Source organism: Ischnura elegans, chromosome 9 (genome assembly GCF_921293095.1).
Source record: "Ischnura elegans chromosome 9, ioIscEleg1.1, whole genome shotgun sequence".
Lineage (NCBI taxonomy): Eukaryota > Metazoa > Arthropoda > Insecta > Odonata > Coenagrionidae > Ischnura > Ischnura elegans.
The window spans coordinates 103,497,316-103,510,494 of NC_060254.1; the positions used below are offsets into that span (position 1 = coordinate 103,497,316).

At 36.1% G+C, this 13,179-nt stretch overlaps 1 protein-coding gene across 1 annotated transcript in view; it reads left to right on the plus strand.

The window, feature by feature from the left end:
- The first annotated feature begins 2,895 nt into the window (after positions 1-2,895).
- LOC124165780 (basic salivary proline-rich protein 2-like) overlaps positions 2,896-13,179 on the plus strand; it is a 36,508-nt gene continuing 26,224 nt past the window's right edge. Inside the window, exon 1 of the mRNA XM_046543275.1 lies at positions 2,896-3,093. Within this exon, the coding sequence (XP_046399231.1) occupies positions 3,070-3,093 (24 nt within the window). The 5' untranslated portion in view covers positions 2,896-3,069. The remainder of the gene's footprint in view (positions 3,094-13,179) is intronic.

Here is a 13,179-nt window from a genome sequence, read left to right on the forward strand (position 1 = left end):
TTGGTTATTGAATTTTGCCAAAGGAAGACGCAGCATATTTCCAGATAATTATTGACTTCCTGCAGCGAGCGTTCTTGCGAAAAAGGAATAACCAACTGAAGAATGATATAACACATCAAAGAAATTAGAGAATATTAATGAGAAAAAATGTGAATTAGAAAAAACTGACGAAAAATGCTCAAATTTGAGATACAGGCCAATGAATTAAAATAAAAGACCCGTGCAGGCTTTACAGAAGGGGAATCCAAACTAAGACACGCGGAGACTTATGTATCAATGGTAAAAATTACTGATATTATATTACCCCACTTTGCCGTCACCAAAGAAGACGTTACGTTTGTACCGTATTTGAATGGAGTAGGGCGCAATGTGGTAACATCTTTTTCCACGCCCAATAAGGGACCCGGGACGTGTTAGTGACCTTGGGGCGAGGCTTTGAGTACTGATACGATGCTGGCTGCTAGCAGGTACCAGATTACCCTGCTAGCTGGTAGCGATTGGTTTAAATGAGGATTATTAATACCTTATCAAACGAAGGAAACTTTCCGACTATAGGCAGTTTTAATAGGTGATTATTAAGAGATGTTCCCCTGAGCTCTGTACCTCATGCATGCATTGGTAATCTCAGACGATGTAAAACTCCTATCTACTCGTATAGAAACTAGGTCCCTGTGACGTCACGTGGAGTGGCATCGTATGGGCGCCAATATGGCCGTTTTCAAATTCGGACAGTTGCCATTCGTCTGAGCTGGGATTTCTAAAACCAAATAACTTGTATATTATGAATACACTAGTGGTGGGTAACGAAACAAAATCAATGCCTTTCGTTTTCTTTGATGAAGGAAACTACCCCATTTGCCACAAAACTGCTGATGCGACCCATGAGTCACTGAGTTCAGAAAATGCCTGGTTTAGAGTATGGAGTCCTGTAGATATAGTTACCTTAGTCTCTGACGCTTTTCTTTATTTAATGTATTAGTTGTCCATCGGTTAAGAAAAACACAATTCACGTTTTCAGGTCTCATGAAGACGGTAAAAAAGTTATCGCAGCTATTTTTCGGGCACCAAGTGCTTGAGGTGTCGTGCGAATTGTTGCAGGAAATTCCAATTTAGTTGATATTCCTTTCATAGCTATATTATTCATTTTATACGCCACTTGATAAGTAATTGAAAAATATCAACTAAGACGCAATGCATTTATGAAATTTAATGGTAGTTTAACACTCTTAATGCCTAGCCGTTTATGATTTAGTAAAAATAAAACTCAATACCGTCAACTGGGGTTATTTTGGCTCAACTTTTTATCAGTCCTTGGAAACAAACAAGTTTATCTAACTCTAAAATTTAACATTAACAATCAATGTACATAAAGTGGTTAAAATTATTAATATAACATGTACCTTCAATTTAAGGCTGTTTCTGAACCTCTATGAACCTTTTATAACTGAACATATACTATTTTAACAACCAGGATTTCTTATCCAAAATCTTGGGCTAAAGTTGCCTTAAATTGGGAACACTGTGGCCCAATGTAATAAAAACATACAAATCTAGTTCTAAAACATGAATTGAAGCAAAGGTATACCACACAAAATATCTATTAGTGTACTGCTTTCAGTTGATTGTTGATTTTAACCGGTAAATTTATTACATTCGGTTCCCTTTGCAGACCTACATTCATCAGTGAAGCCATTGATGATACACGTCAACTGATGCAAGAACTAAGTCAATAACTCAATGCAAATGGTAAATGCAGAATTATGAATTTTTTTACGTCTCCTGGCCAAAGGTACCTGGAAAGGGCCGAAATTACCCCATTTGACGTTATTATTTGTAGAATTTAGTTTAGGATATTTACTTAATGAGAACGATAATTAATTTTTTTCTCCTTCTTATCTTGACCTCGTTTAATTCATGGTAAAATAATTCTTGGAGTATAGTTCAAATGTATGTGATGCAAAAACGTTAGCCAACGTTTCAGTTTATTTGAAACCATCATCAGGGCTTCAATATGTTCTAAGTTTCCTCTTGTATTTCTTCTTAAATTTTCCATTTTCGAAGTCCAAAAATGGGTTAAGATTTGATGTTGTTATGCAGCTACTTCCTCGGATTCTTCTCCTTCTATATTGTAGAATGAGATGACGGTGATATGAAAGTGATGATTTATTTTCCTCCTGGGTTGATTAGATAATTAATTTTGTTTTCTTTTTACCTTGACCTCGTTTAATTCATGGTAAAATAGTTCTCAGAGTAATAAATAAATAATAAACAGTAGTGAAATAAATAAATAATGAATAATAGTAGTAAAATAGTGTTCTTAGAACATATTGAAGCCCTGGTAATAGTTTAAAATAAACTGAAACGTTCGCTAAAACTATTTTGCATCACATACATCGACCTATACTCCGAGAACTATTTTACTTAATGAGAACCACATCGTAATTTCTAATGGTCTCCATATTTATTAAAATATTCCATTTCCTGCATGAAGTTTAGCGATGAATCATCATGCTAACACACCTCTCTGAGCCCGTAGAATTTTCAGCTCGGCTCAATCGAGAGGGGGTGGAGCGAACTTAATGTTTTGGCCCGCGATACGATTCCCTCCCGTTGTCTCCTTTAAGATCGGAACCACGGCTATTTGATGAAAATCGTGTGTGACACTTTCGCCTCTCCTCCGATGGGGGACCGACCCCCCCCTTCAGTCAGTCAGTCAGCAGTGTTCCTACGCCGTCGGAATACCTCCGATAGCCTCCCCTCCCCCTCACACCCCCTTCCCCTTCCACTCCCCCATTCCTCCACACATCGCTTCCCCCACCCCTTCCTCGCGTCCAGGAGGCTGCCAACGGAGATTCTCGGGCGATATTCAACCGCTTTCACGCGCAGTATATAAGGAGCCGTTCGGAGGGGAGAAGGGCGTTTTCCGAGTTTGAGATTCACCGAGGTGCCACACGTCGCGAAGGTACGCAACAAAGGAAACCATATACACAAGAGAGAAGAGTACTTACACCGACTTCCGAAGAGGGACGTTCAGGTCGTGTGCAAATTAAAAAAAATCGCAGCACCATTATGGGGCGGACGGCTTTGCTAGTGGTGAGTGCCTTATATTATCTCGAGGATTGTTTTATATAAATATATCAAAATGTTTTTTCTTTCAGCGCATGAAATTTTTATTTTCACATTTTTTTCGATTTATCTAGCAGGCATTGACAGTATTGTTCGTTTATTAATTGAAATTTTATTTTCTGATTTCCAAGTTCAAGATATTTTGATAAAATTTCATCAGCATTAAATATTTTCGTTACATAATATAAAATTATCAAATATTGATTAAATATTTACCTACCATTGAATTCTCCATGAGGAAGCTTAAAGTACATAATAATTGACTCTAAGAGTAAGTAAATCATGTTCACTGACACTTCTCATTAAACATTTATAAAAGTAAATGCCAAACTAGTTGGAGACTTACTCATTTTTTACTTTTATGCTGGGAAACCAAATAAATGAAGCGTGTGCGCGATGCCCTGTACGTTTTTAATTGTATTGCATTCAAGTGGGGTATGGAGAGGAGTTTCTATTTGATCAACGTGCGAACGCGTAAAATTAGTTTCTGATGTGTTAAGAAAAACCATATCCGTGTTTTCAGGCCTCGCCATAGAGGTAAAAAATTATCACAGCTATTTTTCGGAGACACATGTGTTTGAAGTGTCGCGCGAATTGGTGCAAGGAATTCCATTTCACTTCATGTCCCTTTTATAGGTCACATGGTAAGTAATAGAAAAAGTGCCCAATATTGTATGCAACTCAGTTATTACAATTTTAGCTAAACTTTACAATGCTTAGCCATTTAAGCTTTAAGCAAAAAAACTCAATCTTAGTTGTAGAATTTTTGACAGGATATTTACTTGCTGAGAACCGTACCGTAATGCCTATTTTTTCCATGCTTCTTGAATTGATGAATTTTAGCGACGGATTACCAACCTGGAAGAAAGTGTTTAAGTTTCAACGATGCATTAACAGTTATTTCGTAGGGAATTGTGCATTCGCATGCTCACCTTTAGTGAAGGTAAGAGGGACGGTGCGGATAGAATTTCCAACTCAATTCCTCCGTTAGAAATCTGGATTAAATGGTGACACCGCATGGATTGGAAAATTGGCTTCAAGCCTTATTTTAATCACCATTTCCTCCTGTATATTCTTGACAGATAATTGGTTACAACTCTTTGATTATGGACATTCCGAATTACCTAATGGCATCGATATTCCAATCCCAATTTTTTATTTTTTTCTCAGTGGAGTGGACTCCACGATAAAGATACTCTTACAAAAAATACTTAAGATTGGCGAAATAGAAAACAACAAAATATGCTTATACATGAGAAACAGTTTAGATTCCAAAGAAAATGTGAAAATGTTTGACTGCACAGCATTTAAATGCACTATCGACTAGATTTGACCGGAAAAAAATTTTCTCGCTAACTGTCATCCTTTGAATGACAAAAATCTTTTTAAGATCTTTTCCTGTTTCCGACATCAAAGTGCATGAATTATTTACTTCCATTACTAATTCTCCCCAACGCACCTGTATTTGATAGCCCTAACGCGATGGATATGGAATGTGAAGTTTTCAAAGCATTACTTTTTAATCTTTCCATTCCATTTTAACGTGATTCTATATTTCTTCGCACATCGATCGAGATAGGAACTGTCTAGTGATCAACTATCAATAATTAATGAGGTAGTTTTAAAAGAGAATCGTGAATTTGGCGAGGACGCAAGAGAAAGATTTCGTTAGCATTGGAAAGATTGGGATGGGCCGTGAAAACACGATTTTTGAGAAATCAGCTTCTTTGATAACGTTTACGATCAAAGTCATCCTAAACCAAAGCAGTCAGATTAAAAACCGAGATAATTCAATACTATAGCGGTTTATAAAAAGACGAGTGTTACTGGGGCAAGTAAGAATGGCAAACATACAATGATATCAAATTTTAACCATAGGTACATTAAATTTGTAATACTAAAGGAAGTCTGAGTGTCACCAGCATCAATTTCAGATTACTCGATCTTGCAAAATCTTGAATAATTTCAAGTGAGCAAGTCGTTTAAGTTAGTTTTTAAATGGGGTTGAAGCTAGTACATACTTGAGCCATTTAAATATTCAATCAATTCCTGCGAGAGTTTTGCAGGAAAGATTTAGTCACAAAGCGGAGAAATAACTTAGATAAATTGAACATCAAAAATTCTTCCTGAAAATTAGTGGAATCCGCAGGCATAACCATACTTTCCGTGGAATTGCGTAAGAGATAATTTAAAAAATCCGCTACGAATTTTCTAAATCGTGTTAATGTGAGCTTTACGAAATGAGACTGAGAGGCAATAAATACAAAGAGGAATAGACGAGCTTTAGTGGTGTTGATATTTGGATCAGCACTGGAGAAGGAGTAAAAACGTTCCGTGAGGTGTAGAGCGATTCTGGGCGGAGAGAAAGTTGTCGGCCTGCAAAAAAGCAAGTGGCACAGTTTTCATGAGCATCCTCTCACTTTTACACTCTTCGAATGAAATTATCTAAAAGAGAAAACTTTACGCAACGACGCATTTATACCATTGTGAACACATTTGTCGTCTAAAAATTCCTCTTCCGTCTAAGCTTTTTTTTTAGATTCGTAGCACGATTGATTGATTCAACGGTCTATTATCATTTACCCCGGTCAAATCAATGCCTATTCCTAGCGTCAATAGTCATACGCTCAAAGTGCATCGGGCTCAAAATATCATGCATTAAACATTTTCAGAGAAGTAGTAGTGTATTTGATACTACTATACTTTACTAGGGAGGAAAGTGTTGCACCGATGACCCCGGGAGAAATTTTTTAACACCGTTTTCTACCAGCAAAATAATATCACAGAAAATAGGAATCAAATCGGGATAATCCACAGGAATGTTGCCAATTTTTTTTTTCAAACATATGATATTTGGATAACAATATTACGAAGTGATCGTGAAAAATTATTCTGGTTATTACTGGCATTATTTCCTATTCGGTTTATTTAAGTTTATTTCCGATGGTATCGATATTCAGAAAACAGAGAAACGTAAGCCAAATTTTAGATGCATTCTTTTGCCTAAATTGGAATTTCATTTCATGCCACTAATTTTTATTAGGAATATTTTTTGGTTGAAATTCATGTGGTCTTTGGCGCAATCTATGAAATTTACAAGAGAATTTTTTTCTAAGTCGGTACATTAATTCACAAAAATAAAATTTTAACGCAGTTTATACCGTAGCAGTTGCATGTCAAACACCAATAATTCAAACAACAATTGAGGCGATAGTCAAGAATAATTAAGTGTTATAAAATGATAAACATAGATGATCGCGACAAATTTTGAGCCTGTTTATTCAAAACGAACCAAACAATAAAAAGAAGAATTAGGCATTCCAGAGAGTCGTGAGGCAACAGGGAATGAGGTAAAAAAATGTATAGCAATCCTTTGCTGCTGACGCTATATGATATTTATACACATATGGGAAAATAGTTAGGCAGTAAACGGTGCGAGAGTGGAAAATAGTGGAGTAGTTGAACCCGCTTGGAGACTGCAAAATACTAGAACCGGAAAAGTGGAGTGTAGACGTAGCGGCATGCGGTGCAAGCTAACGGTTGTTGCATTACGACTCCGTAAGTCACTCCGGCGAGACTGGAGGCGTGGCCTTGACTGCCATTCCGACTTTCACCTTGCAGTGGGGTGGGAGGCACACATGGGCGGGTCTGATACGGAAAGATCGCTCAAGAAAAGTGAAGTCACCAATACGGCAAACTAATCCAGCTGCTCTGTGCTTGCTCAAACCCTTTCAAATAACAACACAGAAAAGTTTCCAGGCACAATATAAAGTACATGCTAAAATAGTTCTACTGTTGTAAATATTAGTTATAAGTTTCTATTTCACACAGACAACACCTCACACCCACAACAGAACACGTGCGCCATTTTTTTAAATTAATAAATTGTTAACTGGCTGGTTGGGGTCGTGATCACAGTTCTTGGAGTGTAGGTCAACATATGTTATGCAAAAAAGTTTTAGCCAACGTTTTTGTTTATTTTAAACTGACATCAGGGCTTAACTTTGTACATATTTATTGATATCATGATGATAGTTTAAAATAAACATAAACGTTGGCTAAAACTTTTTTGCATAACATGTGTCGACCTACTCTCCAAGAACTATTTTAACATGAATTAAACGAGGTCAAGATAAGGGAAAAAAATAATATAAAGTACAGCATGAAACAAGTGACTTTGTAACGACGCATTGATACCATTGTGAACGTATTTGTCGTCAAAAAATTCCTCTTCCGACTAAGTCTTTTTTTTTATTCGTAGCATGATTGATTCATTTAACGGTCTACCCCGGTCAAATCAATGGCTATTCCAACCGTCAATATTTATACGCTCAAAATGAGTCAGGCTCCAATTATCATACATTAAACATTTTCAGAGAAGAAGTAGTGTATTTGATACTACCATATTTTACTAGGGAGAGAAAGCGTTACAACACACACGCAACAAGAGTTACATATACATCTACATAATACCCTGCGAGCCACCTCTAGGGTGTTTGGCAGGGGGTGATCAATCACACTGGCAGCGTATTCTAAATGTGGTCTAACGAGGGAAAAGTAGCTGATTTCTCTCACTTTGTTGTCGCACTTTCCTAATATTCTTTTAACGAAACCCATTTTACGATTAGCTTGACCGGTCATTTCCCGAATATGTTTATTCCACGATTGATCATTATTGAGTCCAACTCCTAGATATTTCACGGATTCAACTGCCTTTAATTGGGTTCCTCGAAAGTTATAGCTATGTTGTGGGGAGTTATTCTTCTTCTTGAAATTCAATACGACGCATTTTTTCAAATTTAATTCTAACTATAAATGCCCATTCCGTATGATAGTCATTAGCGAGGCAAGTAAGAAGAGATTTAATATGTGAATTAGATACGTAGGATGACATGCCCTCGGGTTTCCAACCGGGTTAGAGACTATTCTATGACCCGCTACTCTCTCCAAACCCCAAATCACTTTATCTTGCTTAATAGCCGCGATAGAAACAAATCATTCTTCAGATTTGAAGGATTTAATATTTTTGGGAGCGATGTATTTCTAACGGTGATCAAATTCTTGGGAATGAAAGCTAAGCACACCTAAAAATTATCTTGAATCACTTTATTGAAAGCGTAATGTATTTTAAGAATACTGGATTCATTACGGCAATAATAAATATTGAGTAGAAAAAGGTTCAAGATATTAACAATGAAATTATCTTAGAGTTTAAATACCTAATATGCAAATTTTCGTGGTTCCGAGTACTCTCGATGCACTCGATGCACACTACTCGATGCACTCACTTCAAAACGAATTTTCAGGAAGTTTTGAGAGAAAAAAATATTAGGAGAAAGGAAAATTTTGCAACTTAAACATCCAAATTCATGAGTTTTAATAAACATTCGCATTTTTAAGCACGTTGTGCTGTACATCACATTTATCCAAATTCATAAATTTATTAAATTTTTAATTTATCGGTGAAACATTTGGCAGTAAAAGAATATTTATGATGATTTACATTAATGGTAACATAAGATGTTTATTATTACAAAGTACGCCTATCAATGAAACGAAGAAGAAAGATTGGGCGCCGACCAATGGTAGCATCCTCGTTTCACGAAAAGTAACAAATGCTTCGTCAAATTTTCACAACTATGGAAGAATATAAACTCTGCAGGCTATAGACCACTGTCTTTCGGCGATATTCCCAAGAAAATGAATAAGTATGAATTTTATTCCATTTCATAACACGAAAATCGTGACGTAGTGTTCATAAAAAATCATTTTTTCCGAATTTTCCATTTTTCTCGCTCCCAAAATCGAATATACAGTCAGTAAGCAATACAGATTGTTTCAAAAGCCTAAAACCTCGGCTTTTTTTTGGAATGAGACACTCATGCGAGGGAAAATAATCTTAGGAATGATAGATTACAACACCTCTGAGAATTCCAACGACATTTAACAAAAAAAATCGATACAGATTTTGGAAGGATCCGAAACTATATTATGGCTTTTGTGAGACAAATGAATTCTTTCCTGAAAAGCATTCATGGAAATGTTAGTTCTCCTCTTGAAGCCTCTGTTTTCTTTGCCTTTTTGATATTGATTAGGGTGCATGGAGCAAATTAAGATTTCAAATGCGTTATTTTTTATGGATATTTTTTTGATAAAAAGAGGACTCAACCTGAAATGATGCAGTTTGTAATAATAATCCAAAATAATCTAACTACACACATTTGATTTTAGGTTTTGCACCGTTCATACATCATAATACTTTTTTGGCAAAAAGTTCGAAGCTGGTTGGAATTAAATCCATTGTAAAGTTATGTAAGTTAAATAATAATTTTTCAATATTTTAAATTTTGGATACATTTTACAAAATATTTCATTCAAGCGATTCCATTTCCCGTTCACATCCAATCGTGGTTTTCTGTACAATTTGATGGAAACTTCGACCCTTTTATGGCATGACTCTATTGTAAACTTGTTCTCACCATAAACTCAGCTAATACGATCATAGAGAAATTTTATGAAATATTTAATTCAAGGGTTTTCATTTCCCGTTCATATACACCCCTGATTTTCTGAACAATTTTAGAGAAACTCTACTCTTCAATACTATTGCATGACTCTATTGAAAACTTGTTCTCACCATTAACTCAGCTAATACGATCATAGAGAAATTTTATGAAATATTTAATTCATGGGTTTCCATTTCCCGTTCATATACACCCCTTATTTCCCGAACAATTTTAGAGAAAATATACTCTTTAATACTCTATTGCATGACTCTATTGCAAACTTGTTCTCGCCACGAGCTGAGCCAATACGATCATATGAAGCCTCAGAAAACCTGTTTAGAAGAAACTTCTCCCCGTGAAAAGTAAAAATGCTCTCCACATGGCTCGAAAAATGAATAACTTTCCATTTCAACGTACTCAAAATCGAATTCATGGAATACAGGAAATGGGTAGGTGCAAGCTATCCCGAGTTATTGTTACCAGAGCTCACCAATAAAAATGGAGTAGTTCCACCCCGACAGCATTCTTCGCATTGCTCGAGTGGCGCGCTGTCTTCGAATGCGTCGCTTCGGTGCGCGGGTAAGCGGACGCGATCTGGTGTTCTCAGAACTGGACTGACATTCAACGCCTGTGACGTGACCGGAGATTTCTGACCAATAAGGTTACACCACAATGAACCTTTTGAATGTGGACACGCTCCGTTGCCAGCTTAGCTGCGAGCAGTCATGAGGAATAATGCTATTAATTTTAATCGATGTGATGCTACGAAGTATTAGTAATCGAATTCTCTGTAAGATTAAATTTTTGGTAATTTTACTTGTAATCTACTCAAAAGCCCGTATGAATAATCGTTTCATTTTATTCATCAAAAGTAAAATTTTGAATTTCATGCGCGCTGATCGAAAGGGAGTTCATTAACGTCAACGCAGATGTAAATTTTTGATAGAACATATTTATTTATGCCTAAAATTCCCAAATCAAATATTTGTATTACTTTATGCAAAGGCATGAAATAAGTAAAATGCTAGTGTGCATGTTAGTCCTCGCAGTTTGAGAAATAATTGACCGACATTGCATTATACGGGAGCAAATCATGCATCGTTAAGGAGCAAAGTTTAAAGTATTTGTCATCGTCACCATAGTAATTATATTTCCAAAGATGAATTCGTAATTACAATCTATTACAAATTTGACAGTGTAATTAAAATGATCCGGATTAGATGTTTTTCGGTACTTTTCCAATCACTTGTAATTTCATTATCCCTAGTTCACTTAATTTTAATTCGTCAAATATGACGCACCGTTTCCGCTCGTATTCATACGCGATGTATTGCTAGTACGAAACTAATGCTATTACCTTGATATTTTCACGTCAAATTCAGTGGCATGATGGCCTGATGAAGACGATTAGAGGGACAAGTGGGCAAGAACGGAAAAGAAAGACCTTAAATAAAATACATGTAGCAGGTAAAGAAGGATGTGAAAGAGAAAAATACGTAGATGAGAAAAGATTAGCTGAGAGGAGAATTGATTGGAGAGCTGCTTCAAACCAATCTTTGGATTTGCCAACTTATTTTTCATCTCGACATTTTTTTCTTCATCAAAATTATTCTTTCAGTTTAACTATGTGGTATTTCATTTTATGGTTTCTTGGACGAATATATGTTACTTACACCACTTCTTTTTTTACGTAAGGCCACCCGTGTTCCGTAAAATAATGATCACCATCAGATGTAAATTTTTAGCTAATGATATTATTATTGTAACCTTAGTTACGTAAAAGAAGACGGGATGAATTTTGAAACGGACGCCAGGATGTGGGAAAAAGGAAAATGAGTAAATTTATTCATTCATGAGGGAGTTGTCCCGAGATTATGTTTAGGATTCATCTAAGGATTGGTGACCATTTATTATGAAATTCAATAGACCTGTGTGTACATAGTATGCATCTCTCTGTGAAATGTGAAAAATTTTCCTCAGTATTTTTTCTGATGTTAAATATTTATATTTGAAGTAGGTACAAGTGCTAATGTTGGCCAAGCCCCTACCTCATCCATTCGTAAAAATTTCAAAATGAAAACAGGATAAGTGTTAAATGCGTCGCGAAAAAAAAGAAATACGACCGGAAGCGATGTGTCCTCATAAGTTAAATTTATCTATTAAAGTATCGATTTGCACGAGTGACTAAAATGATCACTCAAAGGCGTACCCAGGATCAAAACTAGGGGGGAGGGGCAAGCCATGGTTGTTCAAGTTATAGGTAAGATTTAAGCATGGAAGACGTGAATGAAACCAACATTTTAAGGAAGCTGTAAAAGCTCATCATTAGTTTTTAAAATTATTTTCTTAAAAAATATTATTTTCCTCAAAGACATTTGCGATATTTGCTTCTCGGAGGAGGTAGCTGCCCCCTCCTGCCCCTCGCTGGGTACGCCCATGTGCACACTCTGATGATCGCAGTTCCTCGCGCTCTTAACCGAGCTTGGAGAAAAATTAGAAGGGTGGCAGGCGCACGTAGACATGAGGGTGATGGGTGGCTTTGGGGAGATTCATCAAAAGTTCCTCCATCTCCTCGACTACACGCGATACATGTGCTGAGAAAACCGCAAGGCCAGGCGCACCTATCTCATTACAAACTATTTTTCTATTTCCATCTTCATACCACCCCGTAAGCCTCCCGAATAGGTGCACGGCAGGGGGTGTTGGGACCCTAGCCGTTGCCAAATAAAAAAGGGGAATGATCAAACGAAGTTCCGCCAAGCAGTCATTAAAATCCTTCATTTTTGGGGAAAAACGAATTTCCATACCCGTCCGTTCGGCAAAATATGTCTCTTACCTTATCGTTTCTTTCGGATCTGGATATAGAGTGGGATTCTAATATGATGTAATCTGTGTCGCTATTAATGATGAATATTATTAATTGCTCAAGCAATCGAAGCCTAGCGCGCAGCCTCAGAGTCTCTAGCGGCCACCAGCCTAAATAGTTTAACATATGTGTAACGCTTTCACGCCCGTAGCAATTTTTTAACGAATCTCACAGCTTTCTTATGTATTTTTGTAATTTTCCAATGGGAAAAAATCCAATAAACATTTTAAATATACCCAATAAATATTTTAAAATTTTAAAAACCTCAGAGTTATTCTGGGTATTTCAGTAAAATAAATGTTGATTTTCCTCGAGCATTGTAGAGTTAGTCTATAAAATCATTATTTTTTATTAAAAAAGTCTTTCTCAACACAAATCATCTTCCATTATAAATTGTCAAAACGACTTTTAAAAGAAATGGCTTATTTATGCTAGCGCACAAAAATTGTTATGCTTAAAAGAACTGGCATATATGCTGTATATCACATCAATTATCTTTATTTATTTTTTAATATATATATAAATATATATCTGTTAAAAAGGCATTGACGGATTTGTTTTTTACTGTAAAATTAATTTTTGATAATTGGCCACTTTTATAAATTGAATAGAAGAAGCAGATACTTTGTGGAGATCCATTATAAGATATAAAGTGATACTACTTTGCACTTTTCCGCACAA